At 44.3% G+C, this 27,150-nt stretch overlaps 1 protein-coding gene across 7 annotated transcripts in view; it reads left to right on the top strand.

The window, feature by feature from the left end:
• The window catches only part of LOC119389763 (sodium/hydrogen exchanger 1), a 295,572-nt gene that overhangs the window by 237,801 nt on the left and 30,621 nt on the right, over window positions 1-27,150 (top strand). For all 7 annotated transcript variants that reach the window (XM_037657148.2, XM_037657143.2, XM_037657149.2 and 4 more), the window contains exons 16-18: window positions 11,633-11,754; window positions 12,404-12,480; window positions 18,239-18,367. In XM_037657148.2, the coding sequence (XP_037513076.1) occupies window positions 11,633-11,754; window positions 12,404-12,480; window positions 18,239-18,367 (328 nt within the window). The remainder of the gene's footprint in view (window positions 1-11,632; window positions 11,755-12,403; window positions 12,481-18,238; window positions 18,368-27,150) is intronic.

Here is a 27,150-nt window from a genome sequence, read left to right as displayed (position 1 = left end):
CGGCTACTTCTACCCACTTTGACCTGGCTATGTCTGTGCAACTGACCTCGATATGCGATTACTCGGAAACAGTCGTCAAATAAAAAAAAATCTAGTAGCCCTAAAGGAAGGAGAACGGACGAAGCATTCGTATACTTAATTCCATTTTAAAAAAAAAAGCGAATTTCCGACGTGATAGGTCAGTCTCCTGCGGAGATTCGAACCCGGGTCCACAGCGTGGTTAGCGAGTGTCGTCGTAGCTCGAGCGAGTATACAGTACTCATAACGGGAGCGGCCGGGGAACGCCGGCGCTCGCATTGACTTAGTCATCGTGAGATATGCACTGGCCAAATTTCCTTTATTGCAGGTACAATTATATAACCACTCCAGGCGCATTTTGCCGTCGCCGTCAATGTCGCCGTGAGGTTCCATATAAAGTCCAAGAGCGATAACATCCCCCGCGCGTCGTGCGGGTGGCCGACGATCACGGCTGGATCGTAGAGGAAACGCGACGGCCGTCTTCCGTAGCGCGAAAAGCCCATGGGGCGTACCAAAGAGAGGATTGTCTGGCTCAGATAGGAAATGCGTACTTTGAGCAGGTGCGCGTGCCCTAACTTGACAGGGACCAGCGGACGGTTCATACCTCTGTACGTGCTGTGTTCTTACCTCTCAGTTTGCGTTGAAGCGATAGACAACACGAAGGTCGCTTAGCTCGCTGCAGCTGCCGCATTTATTTACGCCAGCGTTCTGTTGATTTCCGCCAGGTCGTATGCTAAAGATTCACCTGCTAGCCTTACTTCGTGTAGTATTCCAAATTGTTGCAATCGGATTCATTACTTCGCCCTCCGGCACAACTGTTACTTTTCCCTCTTCGCCTTCTACGTCTACCACGCTTTATTGCGACTCAGGAATGGAAACAATCCTGTAAGTTTATTTACCTTTATCTTACTGTCTCTCGCTCTGTCACTTTGAGCCTCTCATAGTCTGTCGTATAGGTCAAACAAGTGCGCAGCAAAATGCAAGCAACGACTCCGCGAATGCTTACGCGCGCCTATACAGTGTGTTATCACGTTTCCCAGCTTTCTTCTGCGAAGCGTAAAAGCATACGAGAAGGGGATTCCGCATTTTCGTGGTTGCATGTTGACGGTCGGCGGGTTAAGTCAAGCGTCGCTGAAGGACTGCGTATCTTCTTCTTGAACAGGCACAGGCGTCGTATCGCTCGACAGAAAAGGCGCCTTGAAGACGCGCGTGTCGTACGTGCCATATTTGAGCGCCTTCACTCTGTGAGCTCGTTATTATTGTGCCGACCACTTCTCGCCGCGGCTCGTCTCGTCAGCGAGCTCGTTTCGAGAACCGCGAAGAGAAAGCCCACTTCATCGTAACGGCACGCTGATGGAGCGAAGACGCCTAAGCCGAATCTAGCACCCTCTATACACGCGCGGCGCGGGGCGAACGCGCATTGTTTTCGTCTCGCGTGCAAGTGCGTGCGGCTTGTCTCCTTTGCGAAAAGCGCGTCTCGGTAAGATGGAGCGCGTCTTTCGCATTGTGTGCAAGCGCGCTCCATCGCTCTTCGTCAGCGGCACCTTCGGAAGTCCCAAGTGTTCGCGCGAAACGCTGCCGTTCTTTTCAGAAGAATGCCTCGAATAAACAAAGATGTTTGCTGTGCGACTCTCTTTCTTTGGGGATGTATGTGAGCATCAGTGTGTGCGTGTTTGCGTATGCACGCATCCCCGCCAAACTGCGATTTCGGCCTAAAACGGCAGATTTTTCGAGCGATCGTCTAGCACTGGTTGCGATAAAAAAAAAATAAATTTACGTGTTCTTTTTGCGCTTATATACTTTGAGCGAAGCTGTCTTCGAGAGAGTACACATACAGTTGCTGACCGATTTTTTTCTGTTCAAATACACTCGTTGACAAACCTATAGAAGCAGTGCACATGTGGCGTCCTGGTGCAATCGCTATGGTATTCCGGGGCTGAACAGGAGGTCGCGGTTGCGATTAGTGGCCGAGCCGCATTTCAATGGCGGCGAAACACGTGAGGCATTTGGTTTTGGTAAGGTAAGCTTCGCGAATCACATGCCATGAGGTAAACACATACAACAGTCTGCGTTTGTGTATTGTCGCACAGCACGCGTTTCGGCAGGGTCGGTGGGCACCCCACTAATCAAACTCCACGACTCAATCTCCAACGGATCAATCTCCGCGCACCAAACTCCGCGGGTACGTCAAACTCCACGAATCATGAATCAAGCTCCAGAGCCAAACTACACGGCCAACGTCCGCTGATCGAAACTTCAAGGTTCGAACTCTAATGATGAAACTCCAATGATGAAACTCTACGAATCAAACTCCGTAAATCAAAGTCGATGACTAAACCCCACGAATCAAACACGTGCGGTTTGCGTTCGTTTGTCTCTTATTACGCGTTCCCGTATAGTCGGGCGTAGCCGCACGAATAAATTTGGCCTCAAATCTGCCAGCCTCTTGGTTATAACTCACGTGGTATATAGATGTCTCTCACTGCACAGAAAAAGACGCTTATATATATCCTAGAAAAGGACAAAATTGTCCTTCGCCTACTTGTAGGGGCGAAACTGCAAGGAAATATATACGGATTCTCAAGAAAGAAAGCCTCCCAATTGAAAGTTTCGTCCTGATCGGGGATTTCATGCCCCACGAAACAAACAAGTACTAACAATATGCGTTTATTTTCTCGTAGCGCGGCCTTTCGGCTTAATGAAGCACTCCCTCCCCGCTGGGAACCGGAAGAAATTTCGAGGTCGGCTTTGACGCGCTAGGCGCGATGACGGTCGTCGCTACGGGCGATGCCGTTAGCGGCGAGCTCGCTCTTACCAAGTTTGTTTCTTTCTCCCGTCTTCGTCTTTTGGGCGATCGTTTTTCTTCAACTGTTCGCGATCCTTCTTCTCGGCGTGCTTGACATTCCAGTCTTTCTTTTTCGGGTCAAAAAGGTCGACGAAACAATGAGAAGCGCCGGAGCATGCTGGCCTTGAACGCCATTGTTTTTATTTTAAAGCCGCTTAAGGACGCCTCGAGTGTTGCACGACTCCAGTTGGCGAGCGTGTCTCAAAAGGAGCCGTCAAGGTCGTGGTTGTTGCCTTCCTCGAGGCCTTTTGTTTTGACATTTCAGTTCGCTTGATGCTTTGTTTGGTCATTTTTTTTTAGTTACTGTTGACGGGGCGTCCTTGCGCTTTACTTATTGGTTGTTGCTCTTCGAGAAAAGTATGAGCGATGGAACCGCAGCATGAACTTCAAGAAAGACAATAAAGATGCTCTCTAGAGCTTTTATATTGATCTTTTGTTTTAGCATTATTTATAGTACCCTCAATGCCGGATGGCATTAAACTGGGGAGTGATCACAATAGTAATATAAACAAAAATAAACAAACGCAGTCACTTCCAGTAACTTGCGCCCTAAAAAAGTGTCCTTTGACTCTTTTGTGTGAGTCCTGGATTTCGACGTGTATGACTCTCTTTAAGGAGTCATGTGAACTCTCTTTGGAGATCATTATACTCTGTTAGGTGAGTCGTGAAACCCAAAGGAGAGTTAACGTGCCTCTTTAAAGGGACACTGAAGGCAAATATTAAGTCGACCTTGATTGTTGAAATAGCGGTCCAGAAACCTCGTAGTTCTACTTTTATGCCAAGGAAGTGCTTATTTTGAAATAAAATCATGTTTTATTGGTCCGCATCGCGTTAGCGCACTTCAAATCACCCGCCTGAGAGCGGTCTTTCTCACGTCATAGTTGCCATGCCCAACGTTGCCCGCCTTTACTGCGCGGCGGCTTGCACTGGCGGCGTGCACCATTCGGGCATCCGGCAACATCACGTGCATGCGGTATTTTGTCGAACTTTCTGTCAGAGCGACTTTCACGAGCGTGCAAAACACACGCGGCAGTGCGCGATACCGAAACTACCACTGAGATGCGACCGCGTGAGCGAAGCAGGGCGCCGGGCGAAGCGCAGTTCGGCGAAAACGGAACTTTTGAACCACGCGCGCCGTTCCCCATGGCAACGCCAAAGATGTTCTTTTTTCCATGAATCAAACAGAAACGAACAAGCAGCATGTCTCTTGATGCACGGAAGGTTCTTTTTTTATTGCAGCTACTTTGATGACTAGTGATTAATTGTATTCAGACTCTCGCACCTCATCGGGATCACTTCCGAAATGTCCCACTCGTGGCGCTCATCGTGTGATACATTTAGCTTAATTTCTCGGTAAGTAGGGCACTGCTGTTGATAATACTGCCGTTTTAGACGTTGTCATACATTGAGCTTTCACTCTGACATAAATTGTTATTTGCCTTTAGTGTCCCTTTAAAGAGTGCCATATACATGGGAAGTCGGGACTCACCGAAAGGTGTAACGCATGCTTTTTTTTTCCTTGGAGTGCAATTTATTCTCAGTATTAGGCAAACCAACACAGTGAATTCAAGATATCAAAATTATTAAACTATACCCCGTTTCATACACCAAGTACAACGCTGTGGAAGCTATTCAAGAAGTTCGGTCAGCAAAATGTGTGAGTTCGCGAGTCTCGCGCCTGGATTTCGTCGTTGTAAACGTGGCCTCCGTGATTGGCTCCGGCTGCGCGCTCCCGGAACTAATCGAGGAGGCTACGATACGAAAACAAAGAGACGCTAAGCGATCCAGAAAAACCTATTGACAACCGTGTAAATAACTGGGTTAGTTTATTTCTTAGGCACAAAGCATCTTCATTTTTTACTCGGACTAAAAACGAAAAAAACATAAAATCACGTGAGGGATGGTGAAATCGCTGAACTATTTCTTCGTGCGAACGCACCTATACTGCAAGGAGTCTCGCTAGATTCCATAGCGTTGCACCTGATGTATGAAACGGAGTATAGGGCAGTGAGTTCACGTAACGTAATGATTTCTTTTTATTATACAACGTTAAATTGTGCTTCACGAAAAAAATTACCATGGAGGAATGGCGGCGATCTTGGCATATTGCTTCTAAGAACCTTTTACATTCGCACGAACATTTTTACACTGTTCCGCATACAAAGAGAAAACAAAATTTAACGCCATTTTGTGTATAGCGCTGTGCCTGAAGTATGCACTGTGTGTGTGCGTGTGTGTGTGCGTGTGCGTGTGCGTGTGCGTCCGCGCGTGCGTGCTGTTAAGTGTTTATCATCACCCAGCACCTGGAGTAGCATATCAGGCGAATAGCCAAGATAACGTCTCCAGCATTTCATTACAGCATTTCTCTTCCTCTCTCCTGTTTAAGTTGTTCGCTGATACACTGATCGCCAGGCGTGCCTCCGTTCGTTTCGCTACCCTAAATAGGGAAATGGGTGTAAGGTTATGAGAAGATAGAAGGTAGAAGGAGAAAGGGCGCAGCAGCGCATAACGTGATGCACGTGTCGCGAACTCTCGGAAATTTTTATTCTTCATTGAAACTTGGAAGTCGGGGAATCGAACCCACACCATCGTGCTTAGCTCGGCAACAACATAACCGCTAAGCTAACAATTGCGAGCTTAGTAAATACGAATATTCTTGAATCGTCGGCTGCACGGGTGTAAGAGGCCCGGAGAGCAGCGCGTCCATTGCTGCAATTTTTTAAATGGACTGGTCTTACAGTGACCGCTTCTATATAAGCGTTCTAGACGACGCCAATAAACGTGATCCTTGTGCGCAACGTAGCCTCGAATCCGGTGTGGGCGCTATAGAGTAATATTTCACCACTTCTACAGGTAAGTGCCTTTCACTCGCAGTAAGCGAGCTGATAAGGAAATATTTGCAGCGTAGATATTGACTCGGGCAGTTGTATATACCGTAATCGATGTTCGTGGAGCTGTAGCAATCGGCGTTATTGCTTCACCATCGACTCGTGTTGTCTCGGGTTCGCTGGAGGTCGTGCAGCGACACACATTGGCCGTTTCAATCAATTATAAGGGACGCATTGTGTAACACTCGTTCTGCGTAATTATTTACCTAGCGAGAGACGTATAAGAAATCGATCCTCGTGCATCTCTACATAATTGCGCTCGTCGCAGTCATGACATTTGATAATGCATATTCTGTGGATACGTTTAGCAAAGGCGGGGCTCAAGTAAAGAAACTAATCATCACCGTGTACGTATTATCATATACTATGGCACTTGAGTGAAGGAACGAGTTATTATGTAACGTTTGCCTTCAAAGGCCCGATGAAGGCTTCTGCTCCCAAAGCAACTCGGCATGCATTGTCCGTGTGCAGCTAAAAAATCACGCATACATACCGAGACAAACAAATTGTCGAGATGTACGGTGTTGCGTGTATAATTAGTAATTTATGGCATATTAATGCATGTATTGTGGAATGCGAAAACGTTCGCGCACTTAATTTAGGTGGGCGTTTTATAAGCGCTCGGGTGATCGATTAGCAGGTCCCCCTGCTAATATTTGCCACATAGTGCCCCATTTTCGATGTAGGCGAAAATGTTTGAGGCCCGTGTACTTATATATAGGTGCGCGTTAAAGAACCTCAGGTGGTCGAAATTTCCGGAGCCCTTCACTACGGCGTCCTTCATAATCATATCGTGGTTTTGGGACGTTAAACCCTAACAATTATTAGAACTTAAGCCACTTATGCACTGAGTCCCACATTGCCTATAGCCGCACTGGCGGGAATGCTTGATACTCATTTCAATCTTAAAGAAGGTGCATCTTCTTTGAAGGCAACGCATGTTTCTTGCTGCATCCAACAGTTCTACACATGAAATCTTTGAATGGGAACTGCGGGGACCGCCCACATTTGTCTCGAGACGTAGCGTGGCGAAAGAGCTTAGTACCACAGTTTCACCAAGCCTAAATGTTATAAGCGCGCGCGCACACACACGCACACACGCACACGCACACACGCACAGACAGACAGACAGACAGATGGCGAACGAGCCGTCTATGTCGGCATAGATTCCATTGAAATGCTTTGGCCTTATAGCATGCAAGGGGCTCAGCAGGGGCTTTGTATTTAAGTTGCACACAGAGCATGGTTACCCACGCATTTCTGACGACCTTATGTTCAACGTTCAAAGCCAAGAAACTAAAACAGAGGCGGGAACATTAAGGGGCCCAATCGCTTTAAAATTGTCCTCGTTTTTTGTTCCGTTATTTCTTTCTTTAAGTTTAGTTGTCTGACAAAAGCGTGGAGCTTTAGAGAGTTACATGCATTTTCAATCACTATGGCAAAGTCGTTGGTCGAGATATGACTCCGCGTGAAATGGACGTTTGCTTGAGCGTTGGGACCTGCGAAACGCCTGAATTGTGGGGCCCGTGACGGCAGGAGAAAAAGTGGGGCTAGAACTAACGGTCCTTGTGTCGGCACGTATATTGATACGACTACATTCCTTTTTTTTTTTTTTGGGGGGGGGGGGCGTTCTTGTTTATTCTTTAATTTCATCAGAGACAGCATGAAAACCCACCCGTCCCGGTGGTCTGGTGCTTATGGTGATTGACTGCCGACCCGAAGGTCGCGGGGTCGAATCTCGGCTGCTGCGGCCGAATTTGAATGGAGGCGAAATGTTTGAGGCGCGCATGCTTCGATTTAGATGCGTTAAAGAACCCCGGGTAGTCGAAATTTCCCGCGCCTTCCGCTGCTGCGTCCCTCGTAATCATATCGTGTTTTGGGTCGCCAAACCACCACAATTATTATTATTATTATTATTATTATTATTATTATTATTATTATTATTATTATTATTATTATTATTATTATTGTTGTTGTTGTTGTTGTTGTTGTTGTTGTTGTTGTTGTTGTTGTTGTTGTTGTTGTTGTTGTTGTTGTTGTTGTTGTTGTTGTTGTTGTTGTTGTTGTTGTTGTGGCAGGAAAACCGAGAGCTCAGTTGTTCTGTAAGATTATCATCATTTTTTTAAAATCATCCGTAGAACAAGTACATTTGATAAGGAGCTCACTCCTTTCATATCGCCACTGTAGCAGCCTCCCGGTCATACACTCAATCCTTACAAAATTACACGCCATCAAAGCGTCGGTTACCCGAAACCAGCTTTCATATAACGTCCTATTTTCAGGCGGTTGATGTTAGCATGCTTTTTTACTTTCGCTCCGCGCAAAGTAGTACGCGTTATCAATACTACAAACGGCGATTCGTTAAAATATATATGCTTGTGTAAATAATTCTTCACTGAGCCACTGTTGAGAGGAGCTGCAGGAACCCTAAGTTTAACGGCGTTCGGGTTACTTCTATCCTAACTCGTTAGTTTATTCGAAGATCTAAGGTTTTGAAAATGCGGGCCGCGTTTTCTGTCTCTTATATTAGACACTGTTGTATAAGCGTGAATTCGACTGCAGTAAACATGCGTCGTCTTTGCATACATTAAAGCGGTGAATAAGTAACGAAGCAAACGTAATGGGAGAACGAATTTGCGCTTATTAGAGAGAAAAAGATGTTGGCACGCGTATTCTTCAAACCGCGTGTGAGAATGGAGACAGCGTTTAGATAAAAAAAATGCTAAGTAGGCTTAGGGTTAAGTTTGTTATGGTTGAGCGAGGTGGTTATAATCGAGCGAAATGCGGTAAAACTGGAGTATCGATTATGATTCTTTTTTTTTCTTCTTAATTGTTTTTTCTCTGCGTTCATGGTAGTCATCAAATTTGAACTTTTGTGTGGGCATGTTTGTCCTATTTTTTTAAATATTTTTTTTATTTCCATATGAAAAAAATATGGGAAGGTAGGCCACGTTAGACCCGGCTATCCCATCATCATGCACCATCAACAGGTTTTTTATACTAAGCAGGGATCTATTTATTTACACGCTTGAGTTGTTGGTGAGCTTTCGACGCGAACGTGTCGTCTATGTTTCAAGGAAAACCGTTCTGCCAATTTTGTGTCGTAAGCTGTGTCAGCTTTGCGAAAGCGCGCTTCACGAACGAATTGCTTCGCGTGCAGTTCTTTGGAACAGCACGCAAACAGATATCGCCGGTATAATCTTTGATGCACGTTGTTACTATGGTGAACATATAATTATAAGCTGGACACGTTCTTGTTTGAATGTTGTGAAGTTATTGTTAATTATGTTAAACGAACTGATGAACTGAAGCGAGAAGCAGTTTGTATGAATTGGTACAGATCCGTCGGAGTAGAGCGAGCCAAGGCGCTTTAGTGCCTTTTAGTGCATTTTGTGACGCAGCACAGAGCTACAGTTTATCATTTGTTGGGGAGCCTGCATATCTGGCATCACTAGAGAGACGACAGTTACATTTCTCAAGCCTTATTTGGAGCGTGGTTGTAATCGTTGCATTGTTTTGCGCTTTGCGCGTAGCAGGGTCGGTCATATGACCGACCCTGCTAAGCTAACTTTACCCATACCTCCCGCACTCAGGTCCTCACAAGATAAACCGGCACCCAACTGACTTCTTCTATTTATTTCTTTCCACCTCTGTTTTTCACCCCTCTTTATTTTTAAATGGGAATAGGCATAAATACAACCAAACAGTCTGTATACTCATTTCTCATGAAGACCAGACTCCTCTCTTGTTGCTATTATATATATATATATATATATATATATATATATATATATATATATATATATATATATATATATATATATATATATGCGTGTGTGTGTGCATGCGCGCGCGCTCTCGCATGACTTGGTCTTTCTCAATCAAACACTTCTTCCTATACAAAAGACTTGCATTGTGTCATTCTCCCTCAGCATTTGGGGCTTTTATTTGCAACCACGTTGTCTTATTTGTTTGTTTGTTCTGATACGTAGACGGCTCTCACTTTTAGGTGCACGATATGAGCCCCATGACCGAGTGTTCATCTTTTGCAGGAATTGCGCCAATGCCTTTCACGTTCGTTTCCATTCTGTCACCGTCAAGTTTAGCGAGAATGATGACTCTACAAACTAGTGCGCGCAAAGCTGCCTTGCGCCTGATAACCGATACCTTATGCCATTACAAAAAGGAAAACGAAAGCTCGGCAGAATTGGAGGCCATCTTTTACCCATTTCGCGCTGCGATTTCACGGTCGCGACTGCCACGAATTGGCCTCTATTTATTGGACATTTTTGTGTAGCGTCGTCACGCTTTCTTGCCCGAGCCTCCAATACGTATATACCCGAAAATGAAGCGGTTCTGGGGGGCATTTCAAAGGCGTAACGCCGCAGTTTACTGGCGCAGAAATGCAATTTTTCCGAAGCAGTGCCCGCGCTTCAGGTTCGGTTCGTTTTATGGACGAAATGAGATCGAGGCAGCGGAGAAATCGCGACGGCACGTTGAAAGAGTACCGAGTTTCGTCGTGGTTCTGCGAACAAAAAAAAAGAAATAATAATAAATTCAGAGTGTCTTTTTTGTTGAAGGGATGTCAACAGAAAACACGCTTTGTTGGCGGCACGTTTTGTAATTAGATCTATATACCCCAGTGTCATTTCGCGCGCTTGGACGCATCGATCGCAAAATGGAAACTTTCGCATGTTTTGCCATCCCGAAGCAATTTGAGCTCCTTTAAAGTTTTCTCTATCCGACATTTTTTTCAACAGTTCATTCGTTATATAGCATTGAGGCGATGACAGAACGCGCGTCATCTTTTGTTGTCGCGGCGTGGAAATGAAACTTACTGACAGAAGGCCGTCGCTATTTTGCTCGTGGCCTTCGCCAGTTTTCTTTTTTTTCTTTTTTTTTCTTTTTTTGCAACAAACAAAGTGAGCGGTAAGGAAATTGCGGAACGCAGTGAAAATGTGCGACGCGTGCGTTTCCTGTCATTGTGGTGCCTATATTTTTGGTGCATCGTAATGCCGTGACTCATTCCAAATGTACATAAGGCAGAAGCTAAGGGTAAAATGGTAGCTTGAAGAGATGGAAAAAAAAACCTTGAACACTGAGTGTGGCTGGATGCAACGTTTCGGCAAGTGGTCTTGTCTGAGTTGCTGCCTTGAAGAAGACAGTAACACTTGCCGAAACGTCATCTCCATCGGCACCCCGTGTTCAAGGATTGTTGATCTATTTCAAATGTGTAGCTTAATGGCTTGCGGAGTCTATATCTAATGTGCTATAACATTCCGAAGAACTGAGAGTAGTGCAAGATGCTGAAACGTTATGGCTGAGGCATCGCGGTATTTTGGATTTATAGAAATCTTGACGCCCCTGTAACTTGATACTGGCGTACAATATGTATAGGCCTATACTATAGTCGGATACAACTTTAGAAGTCGGCGGCAGTTCCTCCTCAAAGGCGGATGCACACAAGCCTGCACCAATGGGCGCGCACTCCAGACTGACGTCATGAGCCGGACTGCTAGTGACCCCGCCTTCGGAGAACATAGCCGAGTGCATGTGCGGGTCTATTTCTTTAATGGGGGATGCCATCGGCTGCCTCGCTTCGGTCGTCTGGGCGGGGCCTCTCCGGGCTTTTTAAGTTGTATAGAACTATAGTACAATACTGGTAAACTTATCATTGACTTGCCCTGGGGGCTGTCTAGTTTGACAGGCGTGAAGAAAGCAATGGTCAACGGCATGCTCCCTGGGTCCTCACATAGGGTGGATAGACGGTAATAATAACAAAATATGGTCATGGTAGTAGTAGTAGTAGTAGTAGTAGTAGTAGTAGTAGTACCGTTATAATGATGATGATGGTGCCTGTGTTCTATGGCATCTGCTGCAGCGCCGTATCCGACACGGTCATCTTCATCTTCCTGGGCATCGTGTTGGTGAACAAGCGCCACGTCTGGAACACCGGCTTCGTCGTGTGGTCGGCCGCGCTGTGCCTCGTCTACAGGTTCCTCAGTGAGCACTGCTGTCCTTCTCGCTTCGTTTATTAATAATGATGTGATGCAATAGGTACGACTGGGACGTTTAGCTTGGGCCCCTCGACTCCTTGTCACTATAAAGCAAACGATATGAAATGTCAGCTCACTTGTTACGAATATATGCGCAGCCTACTTTGGCACCGTGAGTGTGCCCTTTTTTTTCACAGTTAATATGCTTCGTGGCTTGGCAGGTATGCAATGAGAGCAGAGCCTAAAGAGAGCAGCGTGCAGAAAAACCAATGGCAGTGAAGCGAACGAGTCCGTATTACATTATTGCCTCGCGCTCTTTGGCGGTACTAGTGCCGTTGTATCCCATCAGGGGCGTAGCTTTCGTATATATGCACGCACACATACAAACGCACGCACGAACATGCATAAAGCATGCTTGAATCCCCCATCCCCCCCCCACCCCCCCCCCGCGAAAAAAATTTCTCGCTACGCCCCTGTATCCCATAAAACATAATTTGAATCACCATCGCTTTGCATTGTGCTTATATCTTCGCATAACACAAACCTCATTGTGGTGAAAACTAAATTTAGAAAGCCGACCGTTGTGCAACGCGTACAATGCTCTTGCCGTTGGTGGCAGACGAGTGATGTCTTGTTTTTTTTTTTCTTAATTTCAGCCGTGTTTGGCCTTACATATTTTGTAAATATGCTCGGCCGTGTGAAGAAGATCAACCTCGAGGAACAGTTCATAATGGTGAGTGTACTGCTCCCGTTTGTCTCATGATTGTTAGCTAGTATACATCCAATAAATATATGAATTGGTGTAGTTTAAGCGTTTTGAGCAAACGTAAACGTGACTCACGATGCGCGTTTGCGCGTCATCGTTCGTCAGATTATTGAATAGTTAGTGTAACCACTGGTTTTTGTGTAAGCGATATTGACACGTCACGTGTTGAGCTGTTTTATTTTATTTTGCGGAGTGCTTAACTTCATTTGCTAGTGTCTTTGGTGTTGCGTGTCCAATACCGATAACTGCGAGGTTCTTTTTCTGTCTTGGTTCCTCGTGGTTTTTTCTTTTTGATTTATTTTTATTTTTTTTTATTTTAAGTGCGCTTTGTCTTGGACTTCCACTGGGATGGTATACAGTGACATATGACTGATAGCAAGAACTACAAAACGTGCCAGTTTGTAGCGGTCGTTTTTTTTTGTATTCATATTACTGTTTCCGCACATTTACTAACGTTGTGCTATTGCTGCGTGCTGTGCGTCCTTATCCATTTCTGCGAAAATTTCAAAACCAAAGAACACGTCATCACTGGGTGCATGGCAGCCACCGACATGCCTCTAATATTTCTTAACTATACATTCAAACATCACCATATAATGCGTTCATATTAGAGAACGTGCACTGTCAATTATTCGTCGGTCTGAAGCATGACGATATTGAAATTGAGTCTCACGTAGTGTGCACATTGAGGATTATTCGAGAACAACGGCAAAAATTAAAACACACACACAAACACACATTGACGACTGCACCAGAAGCCACAGCGATTGTAGTGCCATGCCGTAACGTCGAAATTCATCACATAAGAAGCATGTTCGGTCTTTAAAAGCTCAGAAGTCGTAGCTTTTTTCAGATTTGATCTAATGGCTGTCGCATTATAGCCCGTGTATCCGACCATTCAGATCGTCGAATTCTATCATGCATGCGGTGACAGAGAGGGAGGGAGAGAGGGGATCTATTTAATGACAGCTACAGAGGTTTACCTGGCAACACGCCCAGCGCAGTAACCACGTCAAAGAAATCGCATTCGAAATAAGGAAGGCACACGTCTGCCTGGCTATTTTCCCAACTACGATACCATACAGTGTTTTTCTTTGTGGAGCAAAGGATATTAAATAAAGATTAAAGTTGTTGAGAGGATAGGCGGATCTTTTAATAGACGCTTTAATAAACGTCCGTTGAAACTTATTTTGACGAGGCCTCGGAACTCGCTTCAGAGCAATTAGTTTTAGTAATCGTTGTTCTCCGGGAGTGGCTCAAATTCTCGAGCAGTAATAAAGAAATTCGCTCCTTAACTGAGCTCACTTTGCCGCCATCTAAGAAACTTTAATGATTCACTTCGCCGAGCTTAAGCGAGAACCATTGTACGCTACGTTCGCTTTCCGTCGCCGTTAAGACTTGCAAGATTGGAAATGAAAGATTAATCGGGAGATGGGCTTACCCGCTTGTTTCCCCTTATACGTTTATGCGAGCGATTAAAAATAATATATATATGCTTCCGTTGTTTCGTCCGGCCTTCGAAACTTACTCGAATTCATTCCGCCCGCCGCCGTCCGCACTCGAAAACAGTTCGAACGTTTTTTCGTTTCTTAATCCTCCGTTTTCTTAATTATTCCAGTTTTAATTAATGAGACGCGATCCTTAATTCCTTAATCGCGTCTAATCATTTTCCAACTTTGTTTTTTGTTCGTGTATCCCTCTAGTGCCAAATAAATTGGGCCGTATATTATAAGCTAAAAGCGGAGACATTGTCTTTACATTGTAATACTTGATAATTATTGAGGAAACCTTTTTAGACTGATTTTGTGCATATGATTTGACCTGACCGTGTCGCCTTATGTGTCGCTTCATGTGCGAACGCCATTCTGTGTCCATATGACTGGACTTTGACAATTTCAATGCTGTTATGTGACTGGACGTTGTGTAGTGTTATTTACCGCATATACGGTGTTCGCGTGACTGCATTTTATGTGAACTACAGTGTTATGTGACGGGATTGAATGCTGTGTGTTTTTTTTTTCGCGTTGTTAAATCTATAGACTTAAGTAAACGCTGCCTAGGTGCTCTTTTATGCTTTTTTATTATCTGCGAAAAGGAGTAGCCGGCGTTATACAAATGCGCCAACATCTCCTAAACACCACGTAATAATAATAATAATAATAATAATAATAATAATAATAATAATAATAATAATAATAATAATAATAATAATAATAATAATAATAAACCAGCCCGTCCGTTTTACCACCGTAGAGCTGAATAACACGGGCATACCGTGAGTATGTTCAAGACTCCAATTTCGTTATCTTGCACCTACAATATTGACGTCAACTTTGAAAAAAAGAAAACGAAAAAAAACGCCGCTTCGGTGCTTTCGCGTCGGTGCCGGCGCGGGCAACCGCATCGTGCGAGGTGTTTGTGTCTCCATTGTTAATGCGGTCTCCATTTAGGTCGTTTACCTTCGTGATCTAAATATTCAGTGCAGGCTATTGCGGTGCGCGTGGCATTAAAAGAAACAAGGAACAGTGTCCTGACAGCAAAATAAAAGCATCTTCGCGCACGTGCTTCGCGCTACCTAGTGAATGGTCTATTTAAGCAAACGGTGTGGTCTGCTTTTGCTTTTATTTTTTCCCCCACGAGTATGAGTAATGAGTCTCATTACTTCATGCAAACGTGTGCATTTCTGCTATTGTTGAGAAATCTATATCTCTTCTTAGAAGGCTTGATGTCGCTTTCTGTCTGCCATGGTCGCTATGGTTTTACGCTGCTTAACACTAGGATACTGGTCCGATTCCGATGGGGATAAAATGCTAGAACGCCTGCGTACTGTGACTTAGGTGCGCGTTGAATAAGGTCAGGTTGTTAGCGTTAATCCTCGACCTCTTCCACTACGACGTGCCTTATAATCATATCGTGTTTTTTTTATTTATGCTTAAATATGTTTAAGAGAGGTTGGTGCCTAAGTGTGGCTCGATCTACTCCTCTTCTCTTACAATATAGCGTGCATCGTTAAGTTGTCAATAACCATAAAACAGTACAAAATTTACTCGTGAATGGACGCTGACATTCCCAGTTCCAGTACTACAATATATTTTTTCCACGCAACAGCAATGTTCACACATCGTAAATGTTTCGTATTCGCACGCACAACTTCGAAATATACTTTTTTTTAATGCCTCATTCCCGTTTGGCTATTTCTCAAACTGTAAGCGCTTGACTTCAACTCGTTACGTTTTCTGTGATTGCTCTTCTTCTCTGATTGATAAGAAATAAAGGGACGTGGACCATACTAGATTAGAAAAGTAGACGTTTTGGCACCCCTGGTGGGAGCCTGGTTCACAACGTAATCGAGAACGTGCGATACAACGCGCGATGATGGATCGCACTACTTAGATTACATTGTAAACAAGGCTACCATCACGAGAGCCGAATTGTCTTTTTTCGTGTTCTTTTATGGTCGGCGTCGTTCTTTCTGCAGTTTATTACGACACCTCTCGACCATACGGGCTTCCTTCGAAACCCAGTATTCGACTTCTCTTCCGGACTTGGTGAACTTTTTCGATATGGGCCTGCGAGGGAGTGAGACCTACGCATATCTTACGAATGAAATACGGCGAATGGATCCAAGGGCCCGTTTATTGTTTGGCACATCCATATGAACCTAACAGATAATGATGCCAAAGAAATCCTTGAGAGCGTTGTTCGTAATACTTAATTGAAGGGAAGTAATTACTATGCGCCCGCAGCCTTTGCCTGCGAAGGTTGTGTATTCGGTCCGCACGGGCGGCGAGTTGCTTTCTTTAACCTTTTTTAGTTCGTTTTGGACACTTCAAAATGACAGCACGTCAATTAAAAACTGTAAGTGACACATCCTACGCTTTTTTTTTTAATAAATGTGTTTAAGGAGAGGTTGGTGCCTATACATGGCTCCGGCTACTCCCCTTCCCTTGCTTAATAATAGCGTCACGAACTTATAAATAAAATTAGAGTATTGTAAAACTCACTCACGTTAATATCCTTTTAAAAGGAATGTTATCTGCGCATCCGTTCGCTTCTTTATGTATTGGTTTCTTGTGTTTCTCGTGTTTGCACATCTGCTGTCCGTACACTCGAGAGTGCTCAGGCCCGCGCCCTCAGAATTTGCCTAGGAGTACCTCGATGTACTTCTACATGGGGTACTATTACAGAAGCACGCGCTTGTCCAGCTCGCGTTTATCTTAAACACGAGCCACTGCGAGTACATCTGAGGTTATTGACAAGGCACCGAGACCATCCACTGAGAGACATTATTAACACACGACCCAATGCTGCATACTCGGAAGCTGTGATGTCGCAGCAAGATCTGCTGCCCTCGAATTATGCACCACAAGCGACTCCCGGAGTACCTCTCTGGACGATGCCTAAACCAATCGTGCGACTCTCGATTCCGGGGATAACAAAGAAGTCAAAAATACCAACCGCTGGACTTAAGCATTTTGCTTTATCGTACATTGCCCATATGTACGGATATACGGTGCATATTTTTGCTGATGGGTCTGTCACGCAGACGTCCTCAGCAGCAGCTTTCACGGTTCCTCACATGGGCATCACGAAACGCTTCAAGATAGCGCATCGGACATCATCTACTGCTGCTGAGCTGACCGGCGTCCGACAAGCTGCCCGCTACATTGTACAACAGAGTCCCGCGAAATGGACATTATTTTGTGACTCCAAGCCGGCACTTCAACTTATCAGCAATTACATGAAGCAAGGAACCGCATACAGTCCTCTGGTGTGTGACATAATGAATATGTTATCTGAGGCGTCTCAATCCGGGCATACCGTTGCATTGCAATGGATTCCAAGTCACTGTGGCATAGCTGGGAACGAGCAAGCTGACGCAGAAGCAAAAATGGCGCACACTAACGGCGAAGTCATATCAATTCAATTTTCCCGATATGACATCAATGGCTTGCTGTCTGAATCTATGAAAACATCTATGACACGCTTATGGAATGACCCTAATTATCGCCAAGAACGTCTTTACAGACTTGACTCTGGTCGTGCTTTTCTGATTCCATTCCGGTTAAGAAGAGACCAAGAAACACTACTACATAGATTGCGGCTGGGTGTTGCGTATACACGAAGATACCTTTGCAAGATTGGGCAGGAGCGAAACCCTAACTGCAGTGTGTGTCACACGTCTGAGACTATTCACCACATCCTGTGCGTGTGTCCTCAGTACGCGACCGAAAGACAATCACTTAAGTGCGTCGTAGATCGTCTGGACTCCCGACCTTTTTCGGAGGAGAAGCTTTTGGGTGCTTGGGAGCATGCAGACCAGGCCCAACGAAGTTTAAAGTGCCTATTGAGATTTCTAAGTGATACAGGTTTAGATGCTCGTCTTTAGAGCATGTGCGGCATAAAGACTTTTGCGCGTGCCCTGTCCCCGTGCAAAACAGTGTGTACAGTGACTCATTTGCCATACCATCGTCGCCTATCATCACACCTCCCTCTTTCTCTTTCTTTCCCCTTTCCCCTTACCCCCGTGAGGAGTAGCAGGCTAGAACCCGCTTTCCAGGCCGACCTCTCCTCCTTCTTCTCATTAAAAGCATCTTCTTCTTCTTGGTTTCTTGAGATTATGCGTATGCCTTGTTGCCGTTCGCCGAAGCTGCGTCTGACTCGGGGCTCTTTAGCTGAGCACTTGTTCTCTGCTTTTGTTCCTGTCCTCCTTGCGATGACGTAGGCGTACGGTGGACTGCGTGGCGCCGTGGCCTTCTCCCTGGTGATTATGCTGAGCGCGTGCAAGTTCCACAACTACGAGATGTTCGTCACCACCACCCTGGTCATCGTCCTCTTCACCGTCTTCATACAGGTGAGCCACCGCAGCGAAATCTTGTTAACGCCAACGTCGAATGTGCAGCGTGCACACCTCGCTTTGGTAAATTCACGTGTACTATATACAGTGGCAAACAAATGGGCCCACGACGCAAGATTTGCGAAATGATAGAGAGAGAGAGAGAGAGAGAGCACTTCATTTAAAGCAGCATATCTACGCCTACTTGTTATTTTACAGGAAGAGGAGAGGAGGGGAAAAGAGGCTCTAGAAGAGTGTGGGCAGAAAGATATGTAAAAAAAAAATTGGCCGCGTATCTGCGTGCTTCGCTGCAAATGTCGTCGAAAGACAATAGTCTTCTGCCGGCCGTACTACATGAGTCCTTCTCCTCTATGTTGAATCGCCGCATCTGGCTCATAGCGTCGCATTTGCAGCGCAGCCCAAGAAACACTAGCATTTTCAATGCAGCCTAAGAAACACTAGGGTCATTAGAATTATGTATCTATGTATTTTCTAGTAAAGGAACAAACCGCCTAATACTTACCTAGTGATGTTGCGCCTCAGATATGCGTAATGTTTGCTTTTTGATCGACAGTGTACGCAAGTATTAACCTAGCCACCAGTTGAAAATGTCTGGGCGTTCGGCAAGTGGTTCAACTTTGGCCGGGTGGCTGAATCGGGTGACAGACAAACAGAAAGACAGAGAGACAACCCAAATTTCTGCGTTTAAGTTCCCCAAGAAAGACTGTCGTCTCTAAAAGAATAAGATGCAGGTCTTGTAATAGCTGTCCTAGGCGATGAATGGACGCTCTCGACAGTCAATGTAAAATATGAAAAAAGTATATAAAAAAGAAGAAAGGAACTCTTATGGGCACAGCACACACTTTCTTGACTGAAGTTTCCTGAGGAGATCAATAGATTCGATGTATGTGAGCAAGAAGTTCAGTGCTTTTCGCTGTTTCGATGGGCATGCAGGGCTAGGGGCCCAGCATCTGTGTTAAAGTCAGGAGGTTCTGGTCGAGCTCAATTATCTGTTAGCTTGTGAAAATATCTAACTAAAAGTTTCCCTCGCGCCACTAAAGGCTATACATCGTCATCATCAGAATAATGATAATATGATCAAACGTTTCAGCTTGCAGGAGTTATTGCGACCTACATATTTGCCTATTGAACTATAAGCGCCACGCATTATCAGCGCCGAACTTTACATTTGCCTTGCAGCCCACGTCGCGGTGACTTTCGCGCGCCTGTCACAAAACGTCTTCGGCTAGAGGAAGTATATCGTGTCTTTGCGTAATTATTTGAAGATAATAACATGATTACGCCTCCCTGTCTATCGTCAAGTAGCCTCGAAAACACGGTCATTATATGGTCCCACGTTGAGCTCGCGTTAGTCTTTATTCTGTGCTGGTGTAAGTCGTATTGAAGAAACTGTGTTAAATCGTGTGCACCGACAAAGAAACCCATTTCAAGTGATAAAAACAAATCCCAGTTTCTCAAAGCTTATGACGAAATATCCTTGAAGAAGTAGCTGAGCGGTAGCGAGACAATGGAGGTTTTTTTAAATATAGCACTAGATTTATCAAGTGATTACCTTAGAATTCAGGAACTTATACCTATGGTCGGTGACAACCTAATAATAATTATAAGCCCCGCCCACAGAGCCTGCTCTTTGCTTCTGTGAGAGGGCCGCACTAGCTGATTTCTACTAGAAGCGTGGTTTACTTTACATTTATGCTCATTTATGTACTAGGCGTATTGGAAAAGAAAAGTTCGTCGTTCGTGTCTCAAGAACTTCGTTTGACTTGCTGATCTCAGAATCTCCGAACAAAATTTGCCAGGAAGTTCAAGTTTCCGACCCAAAACCAGTGACACAAGCATATATCTGTACGGCGAAATCAACTATTTTAAGCACACATATTTATATTTACGTCGGGAAAATGAGATAACTTAATTGGATATATCAATTATGCAAATTCCCTTTGGCATTGGCACCGACAGCCGCGGGCGGAGATTGTATTTTTTTTTAATGTTGAAACCAAGCAGGTTTGATTGAAACCGACTGTAAGCACGTTTAGTTATTGCATTCTGTGATTAAATGTGCGAACGAGCAGCAAAAAAAAGCTACTGCAACGTCCAACATCAGAGATCAACAGATAAAAACAGAGACGAGCAGACGCGCGCCCGCTTTAATATGGCTAACTTTTTTTATCGTATTAAGCCGCCTTTGTAACATGTAAGGAGCTCCCTTTCTTTGTTCGTTCAAAATAGTTTGTTTTCGTAATTTTGTCGCTGCCCATTGATCAAGCACTGTCCCAGCGCTTTTACTGACACCGCCGCCGGCGAACTAGTTAAGAATTAATGGCTAGGTATTAGTTATTGCTCGACTCTTATTTGCATATGGTCCCATAGACCTTGTTTCGAAATCTGGTGTCGCACAGAAGCTAATGTTTTTATTTATTAGTTTTTGTTTCGCCGTACGAGACTCGTGTGAGTAATAGTTAGTGTCAGGTTACATTAATTCTTCTTTTAATCTGTGAAAAGTGCCCTACACTTTTATTCCGCTTTTGTATTTTACCTGCTTTTGAAAAAAAATTCTCGTTGTATTCGCAACCTCTTTCCATGGATCAAAGATTCTTCTTTCGAAAGCGTGCGCTTCGAGCTATAGGCGACAGCATTGGGGAGAGCTGTCTCAAAGAGGCCTTTCTTTTAAACCTTAAGCAATTTGGCAGCCGCCTCGGGCACGGGAACAGTGCGTTCGTGTATTTCAAAACAATGTTTTATCGAACGTTTCGGGCGTATGAAATGTGTTATTACGTGACAGTTTATCGTCTTTGCGCGATAGTACATTTCACTGGCCTTTATACTTGAGTCGTTTTACTGACAGGCGAGAAACCGTTTTGCCTTTGCAAGACAATACTAACTAGTCTTCGATCTGCTAGATTATTTCGCAGTCCATTGATTACACGCTGTCACCGCGTTTCTTGTGCCGGGCGCCGCAGGCGCACAATACTGTTGAGCCATGAACAACGTCCGTGGAAGATTGCTCGTTTTTACTTATTCTACGTGAAATCAGAGACGTCCGAGAAAGCCTGCGGGCAGCGGTCGGATATGCATTAGGAGGCGCAACCATTTCTTGTTAACTCTTTTTTTTCTTTCCACTAGCTCGCTGTCGATTGTGCCATCGCTTTTTCCTGAGGTGCTGATATTTGATGAGATAAAAGGCAAATCTCCTCAAGTATCTATCAAGAGATGTGACGGAACGACCGCGACAAAGGAAACAAGCTCACACTTTTTTTATCACAGTTTGCGGCGACAAGACTTAATTATAGATTTGCGCTCGAATATCGGAAGACGGATGTTTGCCTTCATTATTTCAGCGAACTGGAAACGTATGCGAGCCACACTTTTTTGAGCTACGTTTAAACCTCGAAATAAGGCGGACGAGAATAACACATTCAATCGCCTGAACTAGTGAGCTGACTTTTTTTTTTCGTTCAAGACTTTTATGCATGTGTGTGTGTTCCTTTAATTGGAAATCGTTATTTCTCGGATACCTCTTTTTTTTCTTTTTACGTTTCTCTGGAGAGTGATGAATTAGGTTTGCGGTTTAGTAAATCATTTAAGCAAACTTTGAGAGGAAGTTTAAAGAACCTTTGTAATTATTCCGTACTTTGCGAGCAACCTGCGAACCGTTTTGTATCATTGGTATTATTGATCGTAGTGCTCGGTGCTTTGTTAAATAACGTGAAGATGAGCTGAGCTGTGCATAACGCATTCTGGCACTTGAATACGAATGAGCAGAATCAAATGCTTCATATTTCGCCAACTTTCGTTTTCTCATTTTCGCGCATTCCTTTGTGAGTAACGTATGCGACTTTCATATTTATTATGTTTACCGCCTCACGACTTCACTAGCACGTGTGTGAGCTTTCTTCTCTTTTTGTCGTTTTACGTTGTTCATAATTGTTTCCAAGAAAATGCGCCTAGCACGTACGAAAAGCGAGACGCGTGTGAATAAAAGAAAGAAAGAAAGAAAGAACGAACGAACGAACGAACGAAAGAAAGAAAGAAAGAAAGAAAGAAAGAAAGAAAGAAAGAAAGAAAGAGAAAGAAAGAAAGAAAGAAAGAAAGAAAGAAGAAAGAAAGGAAGAAGAAAGAAGGAAGGAAGGAAGAAGGAAGAAAGAAGGAAAGAAAGGACAAGAAAGGAAAGAAAGAGAAGAAAGAAAAGAAAGAAAGAAAGAAAGAAAGAAGAAAAGAAAGAAAGAAAGAAGAAAGAAGGAAAGAAAGAAAGAAAGAAAGAAAGAAAGAAAGAAAGAAAGAAAGAAAGAAAGAAAGAAAGAAAGAAAGAAATGCTTTTGCACGGAGAATGGAAGTATAACCTCATTGTCTTAGTTGAAAGCAGTAAAGCTGAGCTGACGCGTTAAAAGTGATATCCGCGCGCCCGTTTGTAATTGTGTTATTTGAAAATGCACCGCATCTGCGACTTCGTCAGCACTTCTTTTGTTGTACGAATGAGCACTCGCACGTATCTTGGCATTGACTCATCCAGCCATTGTCAGGGCTCAGAGCGTGCGTGTATGCGATCTCATAGTCAAATGAGTAGAGGTCTGCAGAAATGCCCATGTTGAAGAAAGCTCGGTGGAAGGGATCATTTGACACGTAGTACGAAAGCAAATCCATATACGTCAGAAACGGTAGCGCGGCTTCACCCTGTAAAGCGTGTTTCGCCATTTTATGAGGTGCCAGCGGAGAAGCCATCTTTACGCCACGTTCCAACGGTTTGTGTTTGTGGCTTTATGATGATCTGCATTTCGCTTAACGACGATGCGAGCGTACACATTCTTGTTGAGAACGGGAGCACATTAAGGCGTCAAGTGAATTGCGACAGGAAGAGGGACAAACCATCCCAATCGTATTTTGACTTCATCATTTAAAGCTTACTTTTCTGCAGTTACGATGTGTCGAAGGGGAAGCCAACTTGTAATTGTCATTACTGACTGAGGGTTTGAGTTGAGAACGCGAGTTTCGCGAAGGTTATCAGCATGAAATTTACCATCTTGATTCATGCCGGGACGGAGCTGTCATCTTAATTATCGCATAGTACTTGTCAATCATACCATCTTTTCTGTACTTTCTAGGAGGAGGAAGGAAATGAAGGAAAGGCAGGGAGGTTAACTAGACGCGCGTCCGGTTTGCTACCCTACGCTGGGGGGAAGGGATGAAGGGATTAAAAGAAAGAAAGAAGAGGGAAGAAGGCGCTGTCAGGGTACATATGCACCTGTCCACTGAATTCCTACAAGCGGTCGTTTAAGCCGGTCGATTTTAAAAACAGCAGTAATGCTCGCGTCGCTTTGCTGGCCTGCGATGCCTAGGGCCACGATCCGAGGATCTTCTCTTCGGAAAACGGTCTGTCGTCTAACCTGTTCAGCGCATCGCGCAGAACGTTTCGTTCGTTCACAAAACGTCCACAGAAACACAGTAGATGCTCTATCGTTTCGTTGCTATTGCACTTTCTAAATTACTCAAGAAACTAAGGATGTAGAAAGAGCCACCAAGACGACGCGTAATGCCTGAGTTGTTCGCGAGAATACTTGCGCGAGATCGATTTGGTCGCTTCCTTCTTTAACGGCTGAGCTGTTTATGCCAACCATTGGTCGTAATCCGTCAACAGAAAACTATCATCATCGTGATCAGACTCGTGCTATCTTCGTCCTCTTCTGCTTCGCCGCCAGCACACGTGCGCCGATTTGTCCGGCGTGGGATGGAATAACTCTGCTGGGTGAGAAAGAGATAGGGAAATAAATAAAGAGAGAAAGATAGAGATAGAAAAAAGAGAAAGAGAGAAATTCGTCGCGAGAAAAATTTCTCGACGAGACGGGATTCGGACTCGTGTACCCATGATTCGAAGGCGAGCGCCGTAACCACTCGGCTATCCAGGCACGCTGGCAGGGCATAACATATCCTTGTATAGTGTAGTATACCAAGGGTTGTGGGAAAGAGAAGTGTGGGTGAGGAGGAGATATGTGAGGAGGAGGGAAAGGAGGAGGGTAGATTCTAAAGTATAGCATAGAAAGAAAGACAAAGAGATAAATAGAGAGAAATAAAAGGAAGAAAAACAGAGAGAGAATCAAGGAAAAAGAGAGAAATATATAGACAGAAACGGAAAGAGATAAAAAAAACAGGAAGTGAGAAATAGAGAGAAAGGGAAGAAAAAGAAAGAAAGATAGAAGGGTCGAGAAATAGAAAGAACTATATATATAGAGAGAAAGGAACAAATAGAAACAAACAACGACAAAGAAGACAGAAAAAATAGAGAGAAGAGAAACAAAGATGGCCGCCCAGCTTCGATGTTATTTCAGGCTTGGCACCACTAGTTCGAAGCTGTCTTATTTTTTTTTTTTTTCATTTCAAATTGCTGGTTTTCAATAAAGTTGATTCCTCCTTCTCCTCCCCGTCGTCGTTTTTCACGACTAGATCTCGCGTGAACAACTGACAGCAACGTTAAAAAAAGATATGTATATCTAGCTATCGGATTACTCGTTAAGGAAAAAAACATACCCTGCACGCCTTCGAGCGCATTTTTCCGCGCGAGGTGTTCCCTCTCGTGGTTTAAAGGCTCTTTGTACGCAAGCACTACCAAACGCAGCGTTAGAAACAAGCACCGTTTCCCATTATTATTTTCTTCCGGAAAAGTTTTGCGAGAACTGTAATTCCTGTAGAAGTTCACCGGACGTTAGTGCTTTTCACGAACTGTCACGTGTCTACCCTTCTTTTTTGATGAATGAATAAACGTTCCGGAAACGAATAATTAACGGACTCCCTGAGAGCGCATTGTTCTTTAGCGCATTCCTCTCTGCCTCTGGGCCTTTCATTTCTTTGTAGACACAGGGACACAGTATAGACAGACGATGCAGGCGATATATAACCCTGTATTTTTCGCGCTATTCTACAGTGCATTCATACCAACTAGCTCAGGTTTCCTTACTACTGCTTTGACATTCGGTAAAGATTCATCGAGGAACAAAGTGAGGCGTGCGAACACAGAAGCACTTCATTTCGAACTTCTTTCGTACTTCAGCAGAACTTCATTGCGAGAAACGGCGCGAGAAAAAGGACAAGAAAGGTAGATTGGGCTGGCGCTGAAGTCACCGCCGGTCCAGTCTGTGTGTTGTTGTTGTTGTTGTTGTTGTTGTTGTTGTTGTTGTTGTTGTTGTTGTTGTTGTTGTTGTTGTTGTTGTTGTTGTTGTTGTCGTCGTCGTCGTCGTCGTCGTTGATGATGATGATGATGATGATGATGATGTTGTTGTTGTTGTCCCGTTTCTTCGCGCTGATTCTTTTTATTGTTGTTTTATATGAAAAAAAAAGACATGGAAAGGTAGGCTACATTAGAGCCGGCTATCCCATCAACATGATAGTACTAGTAAGAAACACACAGAAACAAGAAAAACTAGAACGAATCAATGAACAAGAAAAGAGAAAAAATAATCATAACCACTATGAACATATACGATATGTGGCGTATAAAGTATTAGCAGAGTCTAAGAACGGAGTCCAATACATACGTCAGATAGATTACCGCGGATTGCATTGAAGTCTTACCAACAAGGCAAAGTTCAAACCCCCCAGAGAACCACACGACACAAGTGTTTCTGTTTCGTCTGGGTTTCTCCCTTTTTGTCCGTGTTTTCACGACCTAGTTTTCTTCACGATGTACTGTGTTCTCTCCCTTTCATACTAGCGTGTTATCGTCTTCCATTTTCGCTGCCTAACTATAATCTCCATCACCGCTGCAAAGGAAGGAATTGACTCCGCTAGTAAGCGATAGAGACTGCAGTCTCGCACGCCAACTTCTGTCTCGCTGTGCGTGCTTCTTCATCGAGTTTGAGAGTCGTCGTCGTGGTCGTAGGAACATTTGAATTGCAGATTGAGTCAAAACATGGAGGGCTCTTTCGTCTCTGGGTCGGTGAGAATAATGCGTGTTTAGAGAGAACACACCACGCGCTGAAGGCGCCGCGTGAACCTCCGTACGTCTTCTGCTTGACGTTAGTCCTCGTACAAGGCCCTAACAACGCTGTTTAGGTATACCAGTGCCTGATTCCTTTTCTTCTTTTTTTCTTTTTTTTTCGCAGTTACCTTACTACAGAATCGTGAAGGAGGAATGCCCCCCCCCCCCCCCCCCAAATTCCTTCTTCCTTCAAACATGGCGCGCTTGTATCTCCGTTTTTGCTGTTGGCATCTGGCAAAGGATGCTGCCGACTTCCTGACAACTTCTTTTTTTCATTGCTTCAACTATTCTGTTTCACAATTAGCTAGACTTCGCACTGAAACTTTGTTGGCGTATGTCGATCAAGTAAAGCGTACCGTTCGAGGCTTTTGTGAAACGGGACTCCTTTGTGCGCGGCAGGTACTGTCGATGGGTAGATAGACAGACTTCATTGATATGACCTTTTATGAGTTATAACGATGGCGTTCTGCTTAGTTGTTTATTCCATTACCTTATTGCCGCATTTCTTTACGGCCCATAACGCCCGTCACTCATACTCGAAAAGCACCGATACATAATACTTTTTTTAAACAGTGCATTTTTGTCATCTATGTATTTCCTGTCTATCCGATCTCTAGAAGTCTCTCACTGCACTTTGCTGTAAATTATTTAGACCTTCATCACTTAATTTAAAAAGCACTTGGCCCAGAGCAAGGTAACTACGTCTTCATATACCTCTGGGGAATTAATCACTTGCTATCCTCTCCATTCTTCCTTTCGCTCCTCCTCTGGAGTAGGGTAACAAACCAGCTACAACCTGATTAACCTTCCTGCC

This window comes from Rhipicephalus sanguineus, chromosome 4, assembly GCF_013339695.2.
Source record: "Rhipicephalus sanguineus isolate Rsan-2018 chromosome 4, BIME_Rsan_1.4, whole genome shotgun sequence".
In the NCBI taxonomy this organism is placed as follows: domain Eukaryota; kingdom Metazoa; phylum Arthropoda; class Arachnida; order Ixodida; family Ixodidae; genus Rhipicephalus; species Rhipicephalus sanguineus.
Note: the sequence above shows the minus strand (reverse complement) of the source record. Positions and strands in the feature narration are given on the sequence as shown.